The sequence below is a fragment of the Oreochromis niloticus genome, linkage group LG17, assembly GCF_001858045.2.
Source record: "Oreochromis niloticus isolate F11D_XX linkage group LG17, O_niloticus_UMD_NMBU, whole genome shotgun sequence".
NCBI lineage: Eukaryota > Metazoa > Chordata > Actinopteri > Cichliformes > Cichlidae > Oreochromis > Oreochromis niloticus.
This window is the reverse complement of record NC_031981.2, coordinates 12,507,931-12,532,967: the sequence shown is the minus strand read 5'-3', so window position 1 is coordinate 12,532,967 and position 25,037 is coordinate 12,507,931. Positions and strand designations below refer to the sequence as shown.

The following is a 25,037-nucleotide window of genomic DNA, read 5'->3' as shown; positions in this document are numbered from 1 at the left end:
ACACACGCGCAAACACACAGCTAAACATATCAATACCTTCCTCAAAAATAACAAATAAAACTAGCTACCGTACAGGTGCTGTCGATGACAACTTTTCAGGATTTCTCTGTCAGTACCGTGGTGGTTTCTTTCCTGCTGGGAATTTCAGTTTCACTTAACATCCTTTTAAGAACGACACATACTGAATGCAAAATACTGTGGCATGAAATGAAAGAGGCAAATGCTTTGATCACCCACGAGCTGTATAGAGACAAAATCATTTCCCCAGTCAGATCATCAGCACTTTGGGAACATTAACTTGGAACGGTTGAAACAGATGAGCAAAAAGTGATGTTTAAAAAAGGCAAATGTATATAGTCTATACAAGAAAAGAAAAAGAAAAAGATTGGAGCAAGATTGACTGTGTTCACTGACAATTGATATCAGTCATATATAAACTGAGGGACACGTATACAAAAGTAATTGGACATTTGCAAAGCACAGCCCAGGACAGCATTTTCGTCAGTGTAAAGAGAAATGCCACTGCTTAGTTCAGGCGCAGCATTGCCTAAACTTTACAATATACATGATTTTGGTTGGTTTTATAAATTTACATTTTAATACTGTCTCAGCTTTCAAATTTAAAAATCATGTGAATTACTCTAAGAAGTGGAAATATTCTTACTGCACTGTTTTAATCTTAAAGGGTCTGAATACCTGAATCTGACCACAAATTACCTGAAATTCAATCAGAAAAACTCATGTGGACTTGAAACCCTACTTTTACATATCTGTGTGTTTGTTTCCTCGTTTATTCCTGCATGTGTGTGGTTGTTTATAACAGGGCTGTGTGTCAGTTTAATAGCCTTGAAGGTTCAAACTGTGCTGTGTGAACAAAGAAAGAGTGCTCCCTGTTGCTGAGAGGCCAAGATCCATTAGGCTTCTAGTCTCTTGTTTAGGGCCTCAAAGGAAGTGTAGCATATAGAGCACTCATGGACTTCCTACCACCTCTTTATCATCCGTGTTTCTCAAAGATCAGACAATTCAGTTCTTTCCTTTCTCCCAGACAAAAAAAAGCTGTGCTCCTTCACATGTTCAGTTATGATGTGCGCAATCAGCCTTTCAACGGAACAAAAGTGAAGACTTAAAGATAAAAACAAAAAGATATGAGGGATGATGATATGGAAAAAACAACAGAGGATAGTAAAGGAGTGTAAAGTCAGAGAGGAGTGCTTTTTACCTCATAGAGAGCTATTATATTAGCGTAGGCCAGGTCAAAACATTACAGATGCTTGACCATTTCAATTCATGATTTAGCTAAGTAGTTCCTGTAACAATTTATGGTCCCTTAGATAAATTGACTGCCATAAAGTTGACTCAATTCAACTTCATTACACAAAATACATCACCACCACAACCTGTACTCTTCAATGTTAATGCACTGACAAGTGCGTACTCTTGAGGATTAAAACGGGAGCATATGGTGGGGGGTTTTTACACTTATATCATCTCTCTTTCATTTTTTGCTTCCAGCAAAGACTAAACAACTGGCACTAACTTCCACAGGTGAAACACACAGCAGATGGTGCTGATAAAATGTGAGAACACAGTCTGTAGTGTAACATCTATATTCCACTGTCATCAACTCACAGAGAAGTCATATTTAGTCTCCCCAGGTGTGAAGCAACAACACCGAAAGCTAATTGTCCCTAATCCCTTGACAATTATGAAGATGTAAGACAAACAAAATACCTGGCAGAAATGATGGGTTAATCAATTAGATTGTAGCTATGGCAACAAGCTGTCAGCCTTAATTGGATATTCTGGGCCCTTTCAGTCAGATTGATCGAGGCTGGGAGCATCCCAAGGTCCTAATTTAGTTGGTGAGATACTGTTAAATGTAATTTAAAGGTACAGGGAAAGGTTGGATCAATTTCACATGCTGTCCTTTGAAAATAAAAAAAACAAGTGTGTCCAAGAGAAAATAAAAATACTGGTCAAGACCTCAGTTAAGTGAGCGCTATCATTTTCTATACAGTACAACATTCAAAGCACAGTAAAGGCTATACAAATTTTGATCCAGGACAAATGCAGATGATAGAGGAATCAATAATGCATATCTATTGAACAGCTGCTTATGAAGCATTTCAAAACCACAGACCTCCAGAGAGTATCACAGCAGTGGTAGAGGAGCAATCAGAACCATATTAGAAAGCATTATGGCTGTTATCATCTTTTTTTTTTTCCTTTTTTTTTTCCAAATTCGAGAGCTGAAAAAAAGCCGTTATAGAAGTGACAGAAGTTGCAGTTCCTCTAGGTGCCACTTGAGACTGGCTCCAAAAAGGAGTCAGTCCCAACAGACTCCTGCCTTGAAGTACTTAACGTTAGAGCATTAAAAAAAAACGTTTGCAGCCTGGTACATTTTTTTTTTCTGTGAGTGAGTTTCACATTCTAATAACTCATCTCAGTTGGGGCGTGCCGGCTCTGACTGGCAGGAGACCAGATATAGTGAGGCCCGTCAGGCCTTACTTCCACTACCCTGAATCATTAAACTGAACCTCTATTTACTGTGAGTGCTCTTGGAGCCTTTTAGAGCATTTTTAATGGATTATCTCACTAACAATATAGTTTGCTGTCTGGTAAAGACCATCCAAGAAGTTTGTGCTTCACTTTTGTATTTAGTCATCCAGGTAATGACAGTCTAAGAAGCTTGGAAAGTGTAGAAAGCTCTGCTGCCAGTGCAGTTTTGAGATCCCTTCCCAGGTGCCTCAACCCCGACTCACATCGTGTGTCAGGTGACCTCAATAGGTCACATGATAAGGCGAGGCAAGGTCTCACAATGGTTTCACCTGAAACCATTTTTACACCTTGGCTCCTGTGATGAATCAGATAATTAAAAGTGGGTAAAAAAAAAAAACCCTGTTAAGGGATAATCCAGACTAGGGTTTAAATACTTGGGACTCTTCACCATTTGGTTTTACAACTTAAGAAGCTTCTCGAACGAGAGTAAAACATCTCCAAGAAACTTAAAGAAGTCAAGTCGCTTTCTTTCCAAACTCCTTAGACATTCTAGTATTTTATTATTCTCCTACAAAGTAGGTAACGTATGTGTCTTTGTATTGGAACTGTTTTGTTTAGGAATGTAGCATGCTAACTAAGATAGCAAGTACTAGCCGACAGCCGACTAGTACTGTAGCACGCCACCCTTTCATGTAACATAAATTTCAAAAGTCCAGCATGACTTCTGTCATGCTTGGAAATAGAGTCCAAAAATATTGGGTAAGGTCATGGCAGCTATGTTCAACCTTTTGTACTGTTTATGTTTTTCTTGTTTTTTGTTTTTTTTCCTGAGCCACAATTGATCATATTTAGACAAGAAAGTGAAGTTTTCAACTATTTCTTGCTAGTCTGGTTAGTATATGGATATAAATTGTATAGATGCATCTGAGATCACTCTATCAATGTAGCAACCTGTAAAAATACTTGAACATAATGCAGAATTGACACAGTCAAACATAATATATATGAGATAAGTGAATTTTAAATGCTTCACAAGACAAAAATACAATGAAAAAGTCCACTTCATTAACTAGCAAATGGAGCCTAGCAACAGTTAGGTCTAAGATGTATAACAATTGAAATAGATGAGTTCTATTACAAAGTCAAACTAACTACTGTCATGGACTGAAAAATGCTTTTGTGCTTTTTTTTCTCTTCCAAGGCCTCTGAATTGTACTCGCAGCCTTTCAATAACCTGCATGAGGTGAACACGGTTCAGGAACACTTTACTACAAGATGAAAGCATTGGCCAGCATAGTCATCATGGCATTTTCCTTCTGTTGGGTTCAGACAAATGAGCCATAAAACCAGCCAGTATAGGTTAGGTATGAGGGCAGATCAGGCATCAGAAGTCAGAAAGACAAAGCTTTTCTCAAAGTTGAAACTAAACAGGGTCATTCGTGACCGTGTACCAACACAGACTGCTAACTCTGAATCAAGTATTCTAGGTGGAGCATGTTTGATTATAATGGATCAGCTGTGATGTTGTTCCAGAGTCTGTCCCAAAGAGAAATGAAGATAAACAGATTGTTTCTGTGTGCTTTCCTGGGCGGCTGTGCAAGAAGTCAAGCTGTACCTAATTTTGCAAACAGTGTAGATTTTGCATTTTATTCCATCTCAAGAATTATGTCACCATGACAAAAGACGCAAGGGAAAACCTTCTCTTCCACTTAACTGATTTCCTATAAATTGCCACAAGATCATGAGATTACACTTACCTTTAGGGCTTCGGAGCGGTTAGCCAGCAGTCTCTCTATGTTCCCAGCAGCCGTTGCCACCAGCTCCTGCGCATTATTGGACTCCACTCTGAAGTGCTTTCTGTGTTTATGATATATCTAAGATAGTCACAATAAAAATTCTGGGTCAGAAACAACATAACATCTGTCTATTTTCTATTCACAGAGAGATGCAGTGTAACTAAAATTAAGAACGTTACTCTGCATTAGTGCCCATCTTCTATATTTCATCAGCCTCACTGACCAAAGCACAGTGATTTCAAAAAAAGGATTATGTAACTGTACCATTTACTCTGCTATGGAATATGTCCCAGCAAGAGTAATAAAAAAAGCACAAATGCCAAACAGCCAATTATTTAGAAGCCTAAAGAGATTTCACTGTCCAGCATTCAAAACACAGAGCTGAGGCACGTTCATGTAGGCACCCAGTGAAAGACTAAATGATACTATTAAATGTTTGATTCGGATTGTACTATTACATTGTTTTATATTTGGAATTTGTATGGGTATAAATAAATTTAAATTGAACATATTAACGCTAGTAAATACTATAGTTTTGGGGTGTTTTGAAAGTTGAAAATGAAATTTCCGCACTTGTGTGCATGAGCTGATACCAGCATTTGAGGTTGTAATTTACGTGAGTCAGCATAACTGTTGAGCCAGCATTGTAACACCCCTTTTCAACTCCCCCTGCTTTGCACATTAATCTCATTCAGCTGCCCATAAGACTTCCAAATACATTTAATTCTTGTTTGCAGTGATACGCCATCCCAGAACATCAAATGAAAATAGATTTTGTAATGATTTTTGCCATGTTTTAAGGCTGAATGGTTTTCTTCTCAAATGGATCCAAAGTAGCAGATGCATTATATCAATCAATGTGGATCTAAAAAGCTTCTTCTCCTTCTCATATGTTTGTGTTTTTGAGTGTTTAAGTGCCTGCGTGTGTGTAGGAGCTGTAGCCATCACAGTACAGAAGTGAAGTTGATCTCATGTGAGTGTGTACAGTGTGCTGGTGAAATGAAATGATGCAGCTGCAGCGTTATGTCTAATGAGAGATTACTATATGAAGACTGGTGATGTGTTGGGACAGCTGAGGTCGTGCAGAGAGAGCTAATGAGACTAAGAGTATTAAGTGACAGAAATTACACAAAATAATGTTTTCTTGTCCTGTAAATATAGATATGAATAGATATAAATTTGACTTATTTAAAAAATATCATTTTTATATAAGAAATCTGTTTCTTTGGTGTTTGGTGGTGTTTGTGCACAGTTGGTCCAAGCTGTAAAAACAATGAAGATTTATTAAGCACGTTGTCAGTTCTGGTATTTTGAGGTGTATGATACCCATCCAATCTATAACATGGGAGGAACATAGTAGTGAGGGCACAAGATTTTCAGAAAATTTGGCCCTTGACTTTGAGGTTGAGATCACTGAGATTTGAACTCATCTGAGATGTTTAGTAGATACAAGTATTGTATTAATTTAAAAATCTATTTGTCGCTTTGTTCTTGAGTTACTGCATTCACAAACGTATGTGTCGCCCCATCACCCATCAAAAAAAAGTAGGCAGAGAATTAGTAGGACTCTTTATGTTGGCTGTGTGGATGCTCTTAAATCTTTGCTCTGATCAAAAACATCAGCCAAGAGCGTTGCAGCCCTTTATCCACAAAATGTGAGGAGAACTCACTCACTCACAGTTAAGATTTGAAATCTTAGTGTATATGCATGACAGGCAGTCTTACCTCTATTAGGTCCTGCATGCCAGTGGCTGTGTCTGTTAAAGTGATCAAATCTTTTTGCATTTGGTCCACCCATTCCTTTATCCTGTGAACAGAAAAAGAAAGTAGCTGATCATTCCTTGGCTGATAGAAAGTCTACATTTGTTTTTATTCATTTTGAATGCAGCCATTGCAATCATATGACCTAAGCTGGCCTTTATTGTTTACTATATCAATAGCTATGCTAGATTATCTATATAGATCCACTGGAGGGGAAGCGTGATATAATAAGTGTTAGACAAGTTAATGCATTACTCTACTCCACAAGAGCTGTGCATTAAGACAAGACCTATTCAAAGTTGGCAGCATGAGAGTATCACATCCTCAGGGGTGAGATGCTGGTTAATGTATTCTTCTGATGTGAAAGAGGACAGAAAGAGAAGAAAGACATAAAAGAGCAAGACGGAGACAAATGCTCATTTATTAGGCTTTAGATTTATGTAACTTCAAAACACATCAGAACACATCAGAGATTTCGTTGTTCAATTCGAAAATAAATTATTCATTTTATTATTTACTTATTCATTTATCAGCCTTGTTGCATTTTAACACATCAGTACAGTCAGTAATATTCTATGAGCTCTACTTTAAGTGATGCCTTCTGTGTCCATGAACTCAGTATGTCTAAACAGTTGGAAGGAAAATGAATGCCCTCCAAGTTAGCTATCACCATTTTAAAGTTACTGGTTTCTTATATTAAATCACTGATACTGAAACCCAGGATTCGTTTCATTTTGAAAAATATGCTTATTGTCTTTTTTTCAGACGGTTAGCTGAAAGGACAAATGAGCCTTTTTAACAGCCTGTGGTGCAGCTTGATAAGGTCGTATTTAACCTGGGTTCCAACACCAATTATAATAAAAAACTACTTTTATATCAGTGCATGCGTAATGAAATTCTTAAAATATAAAATTAAGACTCACAGGGGAATATTTCTGGACTGAGTAGATTTTTTATTACTTAAACTTTTTCTAATTATACACATATTTATTTTGTTATATCATCCTTGTCTAAAGTAATATTCTAACATTTTTTCTCAGGTGAAGTCTCTGATTATTTCTTTTTTTTTTTTTGTCTGTCCCATTTGGTTCTTTAGCCGTCAGAATTGTTGTCTGAAGACCAACAAGGATACCAAATGGATTTATTCTGCCAAATGGATCATCATGGCATTGCCGTATTGGTCCATTTGATCAAATCTCTGATTATTTCTTACACCACAGTGTAGACTATACCCTCTTTTGAAAAATGCCTTAGCCATCTGTCTGCCGTTAATTAATGTGGGTCACAACTACATCTAAAGCTCACTAATCTACAAAAACTTGGTTTTGTTTCATAAGTTTAAGAAAAAAACAGTTAAAATATGACATTGAAGCTCCAAATATTGTGTGCCATAAAATTATACTTTTTTAAAATCTAGGTTAGCCCTTTCTTGTGTTTGAGCAAATTCAAGTTAAAAGACGTCTGATGTCTGACCATTATCAATCGCCTCCTCCAGAATTCCAAGTGGATGAGCACTTTGCATTTGTTGGAAACACTTTGTAAAACTATAAAGTGTACCAATCTGTCACCAAACCTAAAAACAATACACAGCACATCTAAAGACCTCTGCCCAGTGTCTTGTCAATTAAAAAAAGACTTCATTCATACCCCAAATGACCCCATCTCCCCAAAGTGTAAATTAACATCATCACCTCCGGTACTGCTTAAGGACGTTTGGAATACAAATGCTATCTATGTCATCCAGTGTAAAAAAGAAAAAAAAACACACAGGGTAATGTGACACATTAAAATGTGCAACATAGCAGCCACATAGTATATTTAGCCATTAGAGCAACAGCTGCTAGTCGCTGATAGCAGATAATAATAGAGTGTCAGCACACATGACTAGAATAGAATAGAATAGAATAGAATAGAATAGCCCTTGATTGTCATTGTACATGTACATGTTTACACATCCTAATGAATTAATTTTAAAGTAAGACAATATGCTATAATCACCTGGAAGCAGCCTTCAAGATGATTTAGATTTTACTTGTAGGATTTATGACTGCATGAACTCAATGCTTCGGTCAAAGCAAGGTTCACTGAAAGCATTAAGCAGAGTTTGTGAGCCCAGCTGTCCATAAGCAAGAAGGGGTGGGGCATAACAACAGGTGACTAATGGGGAAACCGTGAGCATGTGTGGATGTGTGTACTCTAGCTGTGCTCTATGAAAGTAGACTTCTTTGTCCATTTTTTCAAGAGTTAAACTTGGTCTTGAACAACTACATAAAATGTCATCTTCAAAGCATGATTTCATTCATAATTATTTATCCTTTGGAAAAATTATCACATTTTTTTTTAGTGAACATTATATTTGAATTAAATCTACTCTAAGTGTGAAGCACTGAGGGTTTAGAGCTTTTTTGTGTAAGGGCACTAAACAATAAAATATGGTCCTGAGAAATGATCTAACTACAGTAGCTGGGAATTAAAGTCACCCTTTCCCTTATGTGTCTGCTGCTCCATAGACCCTTTTTATGATCGATTGTAGCATCATGTAATAAAAACGAACTGCTACTGTCTCATTCTGCCTTTTTTGTAAGCAGTCTGATTTTTATTTAAAAATCACCAGAGTAACTGCTAAAAGTAAAAATAGTGTTCTGATTAGTCACATCTATATACAAACATTCAGATTTTTTCTGATCCCATTGATATAATAAGAGAAATGGTGAAAACGGTTGTGAAAACAAAAGGGAGAAAGCATCCAAAAAGGGTCAGTGAGTGGTGCAAGGCCACTTAGCCTGTTGCCTGCAAGGCCACGAGAAGGAGGAACCACGTGCAACTCAGCCAAGTGTGAGACCTGCTGGGACTGCAAGACTCTTAAACTTGTCTCATTGGGCCACCCACTTATGAAGCAGACTGGTTTTATGACAGGCAGTTATTGAAGCCCCTTTTTTCTGCCCAACTTCAGTCTGAGTAGTCTGAGTACTACTGACCTGTTTTAGCAATGTTGCCAGACAAGTTTGTGAGCTGTGGGAAATGCAGAACCCCACATTGCTCTTGGGTATATGGCATTTTGCCTGCTTCACCATACTTAAAGCTACAGCAGAGTACAGCAAAAGATTTTTGCAACACATGTCCTCAATATGCAGAAGAGGGGTAATGGATATATTGGACAAAGGATGTTAAAGTAAAGCTGCAAGGCAGAACAAAAACTGGAAAACCTCAGATTGATATAGTGAAGGAGGACATGCAAAGATTTGGTGTAACAGAAGAGGACGCTAGTGAGATGGAGGCAGATAACCCGCTTCTTCTATGGTAACCCTAGAAAAAGAAGAAGAAAAAGAAGGACAAGTACCTTAAATGGAAAAGAGTAGAAAGTCTGATGAAACAGCTGATTAAAAAAAAACTTTTTTCTTGTGTCACAGGTTAAAAAAATAAATAAATAAATTCCATGATACACCTACGCTTCCTCAATTATAGCTCTTCCAGCAAGCGTCCTCGCTCCTCTGTCCTTTAGATGCAACTTCAACATGATGCTAAGACTGATTTCCGCGTCAAAGGCAAAATGACGAAGGACAGAGTAGATGAGGAGGCAATGAAGGCAATGTTGCTTCCCAGTGAAGAGAGAAAAGATGCTAAAAAACCCAAACTGGAGCAGAAAAAACTGGATTGCAGTGGAAGAAAACATGATTGATCACAGGTAATCACAAAGGCAGATAAAGACAAGAAAGAAAGAAAGAAAGAAAGAAAGAAAGAAAGAGTGGGCTAGTGAAGCACTGACAGTGATGCTTGCCTTCATGATGACTCCGACCTCTGTTCAGCATCAGAACCAGCTGTCTGTCAGCAGCACAAATGAGCTGAGGGGGCAGCAGCTGGACAAACTGACTTCAACAGGCAAACTGACAGTAAAAGTTTACTAGATAAAAGTTGGCTTCATGTCAGCTTGTACCGACTTCCCTGGACTTTAAACATGCTCACACTTTGAGCCTGGAACAGTTTTATACTCGTTAGACATGAAATGAGAAGCTCTCGTACCATCTCACCCACGCATCTTGTTTATGATAGTGAAATGTGACTCCGTGCACATACGGTACAGATCATCCCAGGTTCACTGAATTTAGACAGTTGGGGACACACTTGGTTGGAGTTTAGACAAACAGGTCATCTGAGGGCTCCCGCTCCAACTCTGAAAGGATGCCATTAAAATTTCATCACGTTCTTTCCATGTCCTCAGCTGTATGCATAAGTGTGCCAATGAGTTAAACGGTGTGAAATTAGATGAGGTGCTAGCCAGCGGTGTCAATATTGCTACAACAGAAGGATAGCACAGCAGAAACTATAGTGTGTATGTCACAAGAGCATGACATTTCCTCACTACTAAATGAGCTGCTCCCTTGACGAAAATGATGTGTTTGACCCCTGTGGCTATGAGTAAAGTGGTGGATGAGGAGAAAGTAGCCCATCCCCCTTTTCTTTTAGCCTCCATTGCTCTAAGGACTGCCTCTCTTAGGCTATTTGTCATGTATACATGTGTCTATGCGTGCGTATGTGCTCGTGTGTCCAGGTTCATTTAAAACCAGAGAGAAGTGGGTTGTACAGAGGTTAGATGGGAGTTGCCAGGGTCAAAGGTCAGCAGGAAAAGCATAGACCATTTCAAGAAGCTCTTAATGTAATGAAATTGATGAAATTGACACATTTATGCCTGCGCATTTTGAGTGATGGACCAAAGAATGACAAAACCCTTACTAGTGAAATTGAAAAATACTACAATAAAGGTTTTTTTAAAAGGGTTAAAAAAAAGAAAAGGGAGGTGAAAAAACATCATTTTCAACATCCTGACTCACCATACCTTAATGAAGGCCAAGTAGCCTCGCTGAGCCAGTTAAGAGTAGACTGTCATATTCAAGGGTTGAACGCTGGGAAGTGGACACAATCCCAGAATAGAGAACATGACTCAGCATGAAAGCACAGCTGCCTTACTTCTGACCACTTTATCCCCTCCGGCTTAGCTATGTGTGACTGCTGAGGAAATTTGTACTCCTCTCTCTCCCATTTGTACACTTCAAAACCACAACCTCAAGCTGTTAGGTGCTGTGCAGCAATCAGCTTGAGGTTTCATACCCTTTTATAACCGATAATGAGGTTTCATACACAAGTGTAGTGGGGTTCATACATTTACAGAAGATAAATGTGATTCTATGCTACAAAATAGTAAATATAATGCAGCAAGGATTACTGTTCTTCAGTAAGTTAGCATTGTCCAGCTTCCATTGAAAATTTTTTAATGGGATTTCTTTTTACAGGTGTTTTTAATTTTACTGCAGAAAATAAGGTATAACTAGCAAATCGTCTTGGGAATAATAGCTTTGAAATTCACATCTGGGGTATTTATATACATACGTCGTGTCAAGACCATAAACATATCTAAAGCTTTTATTAACTACAGGCCTTACAACCATTAAAAGAAAATCAAATTATTTCTGAAGTTTAAGACTTATGGCTGTAATCCTAGTTAAAGCCACTTGTCATGAAACAAGCAGAGCAGTTACTAATTAATTAAAAGTGCAACTGTCAACTAAAATTGACATTTTAATGATAATTTCACTCTGGAACTTGGATTTTAATGTCAGGCTTTTGGCCATCATTCCGTTAAGTGAATGCGAGCAGTGAGACATGCCAAGAAAAAGTTGGAAGAGGAAATGCGAAAGTCAAACTTTTATAATTAAAAGTTCTTTAGTAACCCTGTAAACAGAAGTTGTTTTTTAGACTTTTGACTTTCAACTTCTTAGCAAATCCATGATTCCAAATCAAATGCACACACTCTAGCAGTGACTGCATTACTTCTTCATGGCATAAATTTAAGTGTAGATTCAACAAGGTGCTGGAAACATTGCTTAGAGATTTTTCTCCATAGCGACATGAAAGCTTCGCGCATTCACTGTTGATTTAACTGCACATACATGTAATGCGAATCTCTTGTTCCACCACGTCCCAAAGGTGCTTTGTTGGATTGAAAACTGGTGACTGTGAAGGCCATTTGAGTAAAGTGAACTTATCGTCATGTTCAGGAAAGTCGTTCGAGATGATTTGTGACACGGCATGTTACTCTTCTGGAAGCAGCTATCAGAAGATTGGTAGACTGTGGTCATAAAGGGATGGACATGCACGGGCAGGGCCCAAAGTGTGCCAAGAAAATATCCCCTACACCATTACATGATTAGCAGCCCAACCTGTTGATAGCATGAAAGATGGATCCATGCTTTCCTGTGGCCTAGATTGAATTCTGACTGCCATCTGAAGGAGGCCACAGAAATCAAAGACTCGGCAGTGTTTTTCCAGTCTTTCATTGCCATATTTCATTGAACCCATGTCACGTGCTGCCTCAGTTTCCTGTTCTTAGCAGAGAGGAGTGGAAACTGGTGTGTTTTTCTACTGCTATATCCTGCTTCAAGGTTTGGTGTTATGCATCCTGAGATGCTCATCTGTATACCTTAGTAATAACAAGCGTTTAATTAGGTTACTGTTGTCTTCCTATTAGCTATAAGCAGTCTAGCCACTCTTGTCTGACCTCTGGCATCAACAAGGCATTTTTAACCCAGAGAACTGGATATTTTCTCTTTTTCAGACCATTCTCTGTAAACCACAGAGACGGTTGTGTGGGCAGAAATCGCTGTAGGTGAGGAGTTTCTGAAATACTTAGACAAGGACCATCTTTCACGAGCAACCATGCATTATTCAAAGTCACTTTCTTTCCCATTCTGATGCTCAGTTTGAACTTCAGAAGACTGCCTTAACCATAAACACATGCTGCTATGTGACTGATTAAATAATCGCATTCATCGCATTGGTGTTTTGTCTCATGTTCACACTTCGTTGCTAGATTTTAACAATGTTTACAGTTACATGAAACATGGAAGAAATCAATAATGTGTATAAATCAAACATTGTGATAGCAGAGTTATTCTGAAAGACCCTACAATGGCAAATAAATTAACTCTGGAGAGATATTGAGCAGACTGTTGTCTTCAAGGGTAGTTTACTTAGAAAGATGGTTACTGGCCCAAGGGAAACTGGAAATCAACATAAATAAAGATTGGATATAAGCGGACTGACTGGGAGGGAGACAGGAAGTGGCATTTTCAATATGCAATAATAACATGAACAAATTTTTTAGATAAATGTCTCAAACTGCCCTTGAATACGACTTTGTTTCTACTTTTCAAATAGTGAAGCCCCTTCATTCAGAGTTTTACATGAAAAGCACACAGACTTTTTCAACGGGTGTGGAGTTTGTAATCCAGCATTAAAAGACGGTTCCCAGATGGAGTTCAGTAGAAGGACTTTTTCTCCTGTTTGTACTTTTATACCAAATGTATTTCTACATCTTTACGAGGAAGCATCAAGGGATTTTTAAATAAATACCCCACAGACTGTATTCTTATGTTTTTTGCTGTCAAAGCGTTTGAAGAGTTTGTCATAAAACACTTTTTTTTTTTTCACATCTCACTGGTTAGCAGGCACTAGCAGTTCGATGGCAGCCAAGTCTTCTCATCTCACTTGAAATTTATTGTATTATAGTCTAATTTCATGCAGCATGAAGTAAATCTAGGAAAAAGCACATCCGTTTGTTTTTCACACATGACCTTACATTGTCATTCAGCAGTAGGGGTTTTCAAGTACGCCCAAATCATTTCCAACCCTCATTGTTAGACTTTTTGTTTTCTTTCCTTCTGTTTTACTCACAGAGAAAAAAAGCAAACAAATCTGACACCCAGAGCAGAGTGAAAATGTAGAATATTGATTAAGCATTGTTGGACGTCATCCTTACTGAATCACTGAAAATTCAGCCTCACACCACCTCAGAGGCCCAGCATGCTCGTGTACAAGCAGCGCACAAGAATCCAGGGCTCAATATCCAATCTCAGAATTTCCACTCCAGCGCCCTCTTGCCTTGTAAACATCCTCATGTTTTTATACTCTGAAGCCAGTCTGCAGATCCACATCTGATCTCTTAATTCCATCAAAACTGTCACGGAAAAAGCATCCAAAAGCAAACCCCCTCCCTCCTTAAGTCCCATCAAGTTGAGTCATGGTTTCCAAGAGTGGGTGACAGTTTGAAAGCTAAAATCCTCCTCTAATAGTAGTAATTTGGGCTTCTAATCTGTTCTTAGAGAGGAACAAGCCTGATACTATTACTGGAAGCTGAGAAGATGCACAAAAAGGATAGGGATGTTTGAGGATGCCAGAATGGATGTAATTGAGCCACTGGGGGATAGTGCATCTAATAAGCAGCAAGCTTGACAGAGCATTGGAGAAGACAAACAGTCACTTTCTGCCCCTCTTCCTGTCTTTTTCTTCGTGCCTTTCCCTCCTTTCTTACACGGGCTTTATCCCTCTGGTGTAAAGCTACCACTAATGGCTTAGTATACTTCTTCTGCTTGGGTCTTTCCTCTTAATTCACTTTATTTTGTCTTGCTCCCTCCAGCAGTGACACTGCCGTCTGTCTGTTTGTTGTGTCTAATTTTGCAAATTAGGACTTCATATTGTGAAAGCTTACATTTCCATCGCATAACTACCTATTGCTTCCTTATCGAGTTTAAATGAACTCAGAGTGCTAGAATTTTCCTTCCTCTGCCCCCCCCCCCAGCTGCTTTTCCTCCTCCCACATGTATCACCACAAAGTACAAAGGAGACAAGTGATGATATCTTCTCCTTTATTGAGGTCAATAACACCATAATTGCAGGCTTTGTAAATGTCTCTCGGCCTCATTATCCTCTATGGCAGGACGTTATTGATGCTTCTGCCTCTCCTCTATATTTTCCTCTTAGCGAGTCATGCAGAGCGTTTTAGCCTAGCCCCCTGCCTAGCTCTGAAGAGCTCTGTTTAAGTGAAGCCTTGACAGTATTTATTTTTTGTACTCTATCAAGCACTTATGTTAGGGTAATTACAGTTGCGGAAGAGCTGACTTGACATTGCATGAGATCACTTTGAAATGATGGGGCAATGCTGGTGGGCAGTCGTGCATGGAAAGACAAGGTGTAGGTTACAGGAAGTTGATTCCACTGGGACTGGTTTTACAGGTGAACTTATATTGACTTGTTATGCCAAACTGAACTTCTGAGCAACACTTCAGGTGTTTACTTAGCTCTGAATGGCAGGATTTGTGGGATGTTGCTTCATGTTCAAACTGTGTGGGGCTTCCTGGTCAAAGACAATTACATAATAATCAGGTAATTTGAGCACCAAAAGTACCACAAGGTTTAGTTACAGAAATCTTTCAAGTTCTTTTTCAGTTATTCAAACCTGAATGCATTTCTTTAGCACAGCTTAATTTTAATGCCTTGTGTAACACTTTTGGATGTCACAGAAGAAATAAATTATTGATGCTCAAAGTAAGATGATAGTGTCTTCCAAGTTTCTGTGAAATTAACTAGAGAAAAAACCCCGTAAGATGTCCAAGAATTACGGCTGTCACAGAAGATGAGCTCAAAGTGACATCCTGAGAAATGGTGCCCAAAAAGGACAATTTCGCAGGAGAGAGCGTACATTTGTTCTGGTTTTTTGGGGGGCGTTGGTTTCTTTGTTTGTGTTTCTAAATGTTTTGACTGGAAGATCACATATAAATGTAAACTGATATACTGTATATCAGTAGATAGATAAAATTCCAAAGACATTATTCCAGGTTCTCAAACCTAAGGAGTGACTCTTGACATGACTGTGACTGTTAATCAAATAGGCTCAGGTTTGCCATTTTATTAGAAATAAATATATAGAACATTGTAGCTGGTCCCTTATTTCCCAAGTGGTGGCACAGGAAATGGATGAGAATGTCAAGAATTTCAGCAAAGAAGCATTTCCTGGCGCAACCCTCAATTTATCCAGGCTTGGGACTGGCACACTTCTTTTGGTTAAAAAAAGATCAGCCTAGTAGCTGGACATTACTGTAGAGCAGGGAAAAAAAACATTAAAAAGTTATGTACATCGCAGCTATTTGACTAGACGATTACGTCCTCTGCTAATGCCTTTGCCCAACCTCCACCTCTCAACTACTTAAAAAAAAAAAAAAAATCTTTTAGTTTTTTTATATAACCTTAAAGGCAAACAGGAAATACAGGTTGCCTTCATGGCTTTCTGCCAGACAGGCACTCTAAAAAACACGGTAATCAGTATATTTTAACCAATGCACGATCTTTCCCCCAATCCTTACCAAATAGTTTTGTTGCCTAAACTGCAGGCAAACTTCTCCTGCTAGTTCAGATACCTCCACCTGTTGGCAGAGAAATCTTTCTTCGCCTTCTTCTTATTCTTTTGTCCCTAGCTGGCGGTTGGCAGGCGAGGTTGTCCACGAAGCCAATACGTTGCTGTGGGTGCCGTAGGGTTTCCATCTTGGTCAACGATGCACTTCCAGGCTTTGTGGTCTCTTTCCTTCACCTTTGCTTGCTCGAGGGTTAGGCGTCCTTGTTTAAGATGGTCTTCAATTTGCTTAATCCAAGTCTTCTTGGGCACGTCACGCTTGATTCTCCAGTGGGAGGGGTGCTGCTGCATCAAAACGCGATGATTTCTCATGCGGCAGATGTGGCCAAACCATTGCAGTCGTCGCTTCCTAATCAGCTCTTCCACTGAGGGCTGCTGGTGACATTGACTACGTATCACACTGTTGCTGAGATGATCTCGGAGGGACACTTGGAGACTCAAGCTTGTTGAGGTCATGTTTGAGGATCTCCGACCCATAGGGAAGAATGCGCAATACCAGTGTCCGGTACAGGCGAATTTTGGTGGTAAGGGTGACGTTTGTCTTCTTCCAGATGTACCATCGGAGGGAGGTGAAAGCTGCCGCTGCTTGACCAATTCTTGAATGTATATCCGCTGTTGATGCCCAGTAGTGGTTTTTGATATGGGCGACCTGGGCGGTTGCCCAGGGCGGCATCGTGGTGGGGGCGGCATCACGGGCATCGGCAGAAAAGTTGCTCGTACTCATGCTGCCCCGACATCATGCCAGCGCATATTGGGGATGGCATAGGCACCGATCGGTTTTCTATCGCCCATTTGATGGGAGTAAGGGCACCCTCCGTTTGTGAGGTGCACCTGCTACTTGCGACACAGAAAGGGCGGGGCGGCGGGGGACTCTCTGGCTGGCTGGAGCGGCATCTAATAACCAACCCGCAAAATAAAACAAAATAAAAACAAACCAACAAACAGGAAAACACCAGACATTATGATACAGGCTTATAATTTGCATCAATGTTTTTTCGAAATTCTATACGCGAAAAGTGAGCGCGAGAGCCCTCGGTGATGAGACAACGAGGCTCCAGTTACAGCAGTGCAAGTAAACAAACAATAAATATAAGAAGAGTAAGAAAATAAATATACACTTTAGGACTCGGGGTAAAGGAATCAATAACAATTTATAATTTACAGTTTGATGATTTAAAGTCTCACACAACCTGTCGAAAGGCGAGGGGGGCCGGCTGCTTCCAAACAGAGCACACTTCATTCATAATGTTGTCAATCCAAGCCCATTATGTATTCATGATTTGAATCCTGGGTTGTGCGAAATCCCAGAAATAAACCCGAGACAAAGTGAATCTGTGAACTAAGGTGTAGGTCTATTAGGTTATGTTGTGGTGATCCTCGAGTTGGGGGATGGGTGTTCATACTGGAGTGCAAAATTAAAACCAATGGAAGATGAACAAGAAAAGTTCAAAGCCATCAGGTGCTCAGTTTAGAAAAAAGAGAAAAGAAGAGGAGGAGAAACGAGCAAAAGATACAGGTAAGCAGATGTGTCATTGGATAATGGCAGGTCATGTATCCTGAAACAATCAGAATCAGAATACTTTATTAATCCCTAAGGAGATTATGTGGGTTACAGTTGCTCCAAGAAGAAACTGAAAAACAGTAACAGTAACAGACTAAACTCCAAACAATAAATTATGTTACAGATTTTACACATTTAAGAAACGGCACTAATATATACAGAGTCCAGCTCCATCCCCACAACATTACTGGCCTTGTGGGTCAGTTTATTTAGTCTCTTGGCATCTGTGATCCTCAACCTGCTGCCCCAGCATGCAACAGCATAGAGGATAGCACTGACCACAACAGAGATATAACAAGATAACAATAATTAGTAGGGATAGCGAAAACCTCTGTTTACGTTTGTTAGCCACTTGGCTATGATAGTAAACAGCAGACACTGATGTAGCTTACTGAATCTTTTGGACTGTGTTCAGCACAATATTAATTAGTCATTGTCAATTGTTGATTTGTCCTATTCTCATTGTATGACGAATTATAATGGCTGTTTGTTAGTTGTTTGCATACTATGCATTCTCTCTCTCTCTTCATATATATATGTGTGTGTGTGTTTATCTGGTTAAATTCAGTATGGTTCCGACAACAGTTTTTACAATAAAATATCTTAATGTACAATCCTTAATATGTTTTATGTGTGTGGGGGGTGGGGGGGGTGCCAGAGGGGGTGTTCGCCCAGGGCACCAAACAGGCTAGGACCGCCACTGTTGATGCCACTTTCTTTTCTTGCAGAGAAATAACTGAGTCTTGTGGAGGAAGGAATAAATAGGTAGTTATGAGCAATATCCATTCATTTGCTTAACCGCTTATCTAACTTAGGGCGACCTGTCTAAGAAGCCATTAATGTGGTGTATTGAAGTGTTCTTATTTCTACATTTAGTTGTTTTAATTCTTTTTTCTCATCCATAAATCTACTGTGCTAAAAAAACAACCTTCCTCCCTTCACACATCTATTTACAAGAAATACAAGGTAACAAATTCAGACTGGGCCATTTGGTTATCTGAGCACTGCTCTGTTTGTCTCTGACAGCATGAGACTGCCACAGGGGAACTGGGGTCAGACTTTTTTCCCTACCCTTGCCCACGTTTGACCTCGCACTCTGAAGCACGACGAGCTGGGACTGACTCTCTGTCCTCTTAGCCAATAGTCGGCCTCCTCCACACCCTCCATGTCAAACGGCGTGTATTTTACAGCTTCCATTGTATCACCTCTCCCTGCAGGTGTCTCGACACATTAAATCAGAGAAAGCAGAATTGTTGTGACACCTGAAAGTGTCTGTACTTGCTGCAGAGAAATTTCACCTACTGGTGAGATACCAGAACAGTGTAAAGAACAACAGCAGTAACTCAATTAAGATTACGCTTCCTGTGTGCACAAAGTTTGCCATCAGACATACTTGTGTCTAAACAAAAAAAGACTTTTTTGGTGAATTTTCCAAGAGCACAACACTACATCCACATTCTAAGTGTACAACCAGTTTGAATCATTGACAAGTAGAGTTCTTTACTCTCACTGTATGTCCTAGTCAAAGCCACCGTCACAATATACCAACTTGACTCACATTGCCACCTTGATAAGCCTCTTGATCCATAAGACCACCAAACCTAAAGATGAACTGGACTGGTAGAAATTGATCCACATATCTTGTATCAATATCACAATGGTTTCTTTTATTATTATACATTTTTGGCCACAGTAAGCATGTAGTGGAAATCTAATTTCATGACATTATGTACAATCGTTCATCCCTTAGTCTTTGAAAACAACGCTATAACAAAAGTTTGTATTCTTTTGAACCATTTCAGCGCATTTACTCTTCCTCTTGCTCATCCTCACCCCTCCAGCTGTCTTTCCCCGTGCGACATGTCATTTTGAACTCTGCTCAGATGACTAAACCTCCACATCTCTGTCACCTTCACACTTTCTGAGCAAACTCCCTACCCAGCCATCCATACATCAGACCCTACCCTTCAGCCTCACTACACATACAGACTATCTTGGATGGACGATGTGTATAAATAGAGATTTGAAAGCCCCCTCTAGCCACAATGTCCAATTAACGTCATTCTAAACGCCTACACAAGCAGACTAGTGTTAGTGCTACACTGAGTACTAGTCTCCCCTGATGGCTACACACAGTGCCAGTGTTGGTGTCTGAGCACCGCTGCTCTTATGTCTCAATGCAGCTCCATTAAGGGGCTCGAGAGGCACCATCACAAGCCATCATGGGCCTCGCTCAAAATATAACACATCAGATGGCCTTGCAGTGTGTTTTATCCACTTAAAGCTACTAGTGCGTAATTATAATAAGATGACTTACTGAGTCGTTAACCAGAGCTCTAAATATTTATAGGAAACACTTAATGAACTCTCACAAAATTAATATTCTCCATAAGGCAGTGATACTTTTTCTTTCTGTCAAATTGTTTAATTAAATGATTATGTTGTTCATGATCATGTTGCTTTCTTGTGCCGTGTATCAAGCTTGATGACACATTTCTGGCTCGTGCAAATACAGACAGAACAGACAAGAGGTGCCACAGGGTATGATATTCAACTTTCAGTCACAAACAGCCTCTCTCTTCAAACATCTGCCACTTTCATTTCACATTGCTCTTCTGTATCTTTGCCGTTATATTACTTGACTAACTAACTTTTGATAGCTTCCCTGGAATATCCTAAATTTCTGCCTTGAACTGTAGTGCCCTCGCTTTCTGTTTCAACATATAGATGTGCTTCCTGTACCAAAGAGGGCTGCTATCCCAACAGCTGTTAACTATTCCCAGGGTTTCCCAGGCAACGGTGCAATGGAAAATTCTTGGGATTTTTCATGTGAGCTTCTTTTCCTCCCCACATTTCTTCTTCACGTAGTTGGAAGTGTTAATGTACCATATGTGTATGTATGTGTGACTTTTTCCTTACAAATCCAAGTCAGACCTTAAGGAAAACTCACGCAGAAGAACGCTCAAAACTTCCTCCGAGGAGAGGACGATTTATGGGAAGCCCCCTGCCACTCTACGCCTCTCTATCTTTACCTATACAGCTGTGTCAGGACACTTAACACCCCCGTCCCCAAAGACAGAGGTCCTGGATAAATATAGTCAGACTGGGGCAAAGGAAAATGAGTGAGTAGATGAGAAGAAAAAACATAAATGAGTGAGAAATAAAAGGGTGAGGTGTAAAAGAAAAGCAAAAGAAATGTGAAAGGGTTAAAGAAAATAAAGTGAGTAAATAGCAAACGTTATTCATGGTCAAAGATTTTGCACTGTTGCATGTTTATGTGTAACAGATATTACCCCGTCAGCTGCCTGATTCTGAGCATGCCTCCTGAAATATACCTGCTAGCACTAACTCCCTTACAGCCAAGACGAAATCACAGCCAAGGAAACCCTAGACAGCCCCCGAGCAGATCATTTCCATCTGCTGCTCATTACATTCGATTCATCCATTTCAAATCTCTCCCGTATTATCAGTGTCATAATCCAAGTTAGATTTGACACTGGAATGAAATTTGAAGGGAAATCTAATTTAATGAATGCATTTGTCTTTGTTTTGTTTTTTCATTAGATGAGACGTTCTTAATCGCCCAGTCTTTGCCAAAGCAAAAAAAAAAAAGGCTCTACGGCTCTGTGACTCAATCAGCAAACAAAGCCCACAGCCTTTTGACTAAAATAAAGCAGAATTTATAAAAATAAAAATATTAAAGTAATAATGTTTTGGACACAGGGGCTATGGCTAGCATGATTTTCCAGGGATACAAGTTTTTTGAGCCTGCTCTTCAGCTTAGTGATGATGTAATGGAAATTTGAATGTAAAAGTATTAACAAGTTTTCTTTGCTTCAAGGCAGCGACTCAACTAATTGTATGATTAGAGCAGATTAAAGCCATGATTATCTTCTTTATCAGCATATTAGACTATGTTTTTTACTCCTGCAACCTATTTCATTTTATGACTGAGCTGTTCAGCAGCAGTAACACCAAGCATCTGGGATCTAGAGGAAGTCTGGCAGTGAACTAAGGTGCACACGTCTGGCGTCTTCTAGAAACTGAGCCATCATTACAGGCCACTGTTGGTGCCAGCCTACTGGGATGACTGAGTGTCAAGTCAAACCTGATTAATAAAGTGGGGGGGGGGAACTTATAAAGAAAACTCATAAAAATCCTGTTCTTGATGGCTTCTTTTCTCATTGCTGAAGAAAATTGTAAGAGATTAGTTAGACGTTAGAGAACATTTACATGTTAGCCTTCTTGTTAAGATTTAGTTGAGAAGTCTTTTATCTCTTTTGTAAGCAGCTGGACATAAAGCATAAAAACTAGTAAAGGATAATCATGACAAAACAAATTCTAACTAACAGCACTTCTAAAGAACTGACTAATATCTCAGATCCTATCAAATCTTATATATACATCCCACCTCTGCTCACGTCAGCAGGCATCGTCTCCCTTACTACTCGGCTAATCATTGAACTGATGGACATGTTATTTGTTTAGTCTGTAGACAGAAGGAGTACTGTCTGTATTAATTTGCGATTTAAATAATAGTTTTGCGATTGTTACTGGTCAGACTGTGAGGTTTTCAGGGAAACGGACAAAACATGAAGTTACTGAGGCCAGATTATAAGTTAGTACTTTATACTGTGGCCTGCAACTAAGGGTCTAATTCCCCAAGAATTAAATCGAATTTCAGTGTATTTTATCTGCAATAACGATGTTCACCTACAAATACTTATCAATACACTTGTCGCCTGTCGATATACCAGAATAAGGGCGTAAAAGTTCAAGTTTTTACACAGAAGATGAGATTAATAATAATTAAGTGTTTAATTTCCAAGTAATTAAGTGTAAAAACAAACAAAATTTCCCAAGCTTACACTGCAAATACACTGTACCTTTAGGGATGTAGGCATTATTATATAGTGGCTTAACATTGCCTTTTTACATTTTTATCATGCATTATCTTGGTGTGGGTCATGAATGTTCAACTATTCACTTAACTATTCAAACATCCTCTTGTATCACATATGGAAATGCGATAAGGACTGCTCTTCTACTCACAAATAATAGATAAACACTTCAGGACATAGGCCTATCAACAATTTTCAAAAGGGCCTTAAGAAAACTACAAAAAAATAATAGCTTACCATGAATGAAGAAAGTGTGAAACCCAATATGATTTGCTTCTTATTTATATGAAAAGTCAAAATTGAACACAACAGAAGTAACAATAATGTGTTCCTATTAGCCATGTACACTTTTAATTATACTTGTTTCTTATTTCAAATTACGTGAAGCCTAATGTGTATCATTTCCAGTTATTCCATGCCAGAGGGACTAAGAGGAATTATATCCTTAGTCCCAGGCCATATTACAAAGTGCTACATAACCACCACAACATCATCCATTTGTTTGGAAACTCCTTTTCTGCAACTTTGATTTAGCATTTCGGCCATTGTTGTCTTAAATAAACCAGATTTGAACAGGAGGGTTGAGTACAAAGTTATCAGTTAACACCATAAAACTAGGCTGGCGTGGTGCAACCATAAACAAACAGCATGTGTGCAATGCACAGACACTTGCTAATACAGTACACAGTAATAAATAATACACAAATCATCAAAATCTGAGCACAGATTTTCCTTTTTCTTTTTTTTTTTGTACAGGCTGTTAGTGCCAGACTGTATACACAAGATGGACATAGCCATTGGGACACCACTCATTGGTTTGGCTGCATTTACAAACAGTATGGCTGTAAGAGAGAGAGAGACAGATTTCAGCTAATTAGTGCTAAGGAACAGACTAAAGAAGAAACGCTAAAATTTTGGTCCCAAAAACGAAACAAAATTATACAAAACACACAGCTATGTTAAAAGTGCTCGGTTGATGCGGATGAAAGGTGTGGTTCGGTGGCTTAAATCACTGGAAGTGATGCCTCTAGTGGCTACAGAAGCGCCTTTGTTGGCATCCGTCTGCCACTGAAAGAAAAGCAATGACCATAATAAGCAGTATCACTAGGTGAGTTCTATCAAATTTCATTGCTTTATTGTGAATTAGACAGACACCAAGGCACTTTTTGTACCAGGTGGCAAAGACAAAGATATGTTTGTTCCTAGGAACTTTGATGCTCCTATGCTGGCTTCATTTTTCGTACAAATCCCCGAACCTAAAAACAAAAATTGTATCTTTACAATTTGTTTTCAATATGAACTGGTAATAAATGTTGAACTAGTCCTTTAAGTTCACAGAGGGCTCAATGTGAAGCTTGCTTTCGCTTTAAGTGTGGTTTTATATACTTATATATATGTACATGACTTATATCTTGCTGCTTTCTTTTGATATCACGCATCTCCTCACATTATGTCAACTAATTGCCAGAGACGAGGCCACAAACACAAGACGCATGGCGCTTTAGCTGGTTGAGCATGAAATCTAGTTAGCTTTAACAAAAAAAAAAAAAAAGCAAGTGAGAGTGGGAGAAACAGAGCGGAGGTTGACAGAAAGTGTGGAAATTAGTAGGATCAAGATAAAACAAGCTATATGTGTCAGTGACCAGGGTGAAAGCCAGGAACAAGCATATGACCAAGCTTTGGATCAGATGGGAACGTTAGCACAATGAAATGGCACATAGCGGCAAAACATTTGGACATTTTCTGTGTATTTAGCTGCAAGTGTGGTAACAGTCAGCTGCACGTTGGCAGGATTTATGTAGCAAAATGTCCATATATTATATATGTTTGTAATCAATAAGGCCAAGTAGTCTGGATTTTCATCTTGTCTCCTTTTCTCTTTATCTCCATCGTGTCTTTTTATCTTTCCTGATCTAACAGTGTCTTTGAATGGCGCAGAGATCTCTGGGGCACAGTCTATGACATCAGACTTTGCATTTCAGATTTGATGATGTTAATCATCTGCCTTTTGGCAACAAAACAAGCCGAGAGGGGAGAGCTAAAGAGACACATAGGGAGCCGGACGGATAGAAGACGGACAGAGAAAGAACGAGACGGAAACAGAGCGATGAGAAACAGAGTGAGAAGGCGTGGAGGGAGGGCTGAGAGGAGGAGAGGGGACATGAAGATCTGAGAACAGACAGATGCTGGCATGTGAGGTTAGAGATGGAGCCCAGAGATACAGTCACACTTCAAGTCCATGAGATAGGGAGGGGAACGGAGGAGAAGGAAGGAGTGAA

At 39.3% G+C, this 25,037-nt stretch overlaps 1 protein-coding gene across 6 annotated transcripts in view; it reads right to left on the bottom strand.

The window, feature by feature from the left end:
- The window catches only part of cacna2d1a (calcium channel, voltage-dependent, alpha 2/delta subunit 1a), a 112,281-nt gene that overhangs the window by 73,190 nt on the left and 14,054 nt on the right, over positions 1-25,037 (bottom strand). For all 6 annotated transcript variants that reach the window (XM_025899566.1, XM_025899562.1, XM_025899563.1 and 3 more), the window contains 2 exons: positions 6,021-6,102; positions 4,257-4,373 (listed from right to left, as the gene is read on the bottom strand). In XM_025899566.1, coding sequence (XP_025755351.1) covers positions 4,257-4,373; positions 6,021-6,102 — 199 coding nt within the window. The remainder of the gene's footprint in view (positions 1-4,256; positions 4,374-6,020; positions 6,103-25,037) is intronic.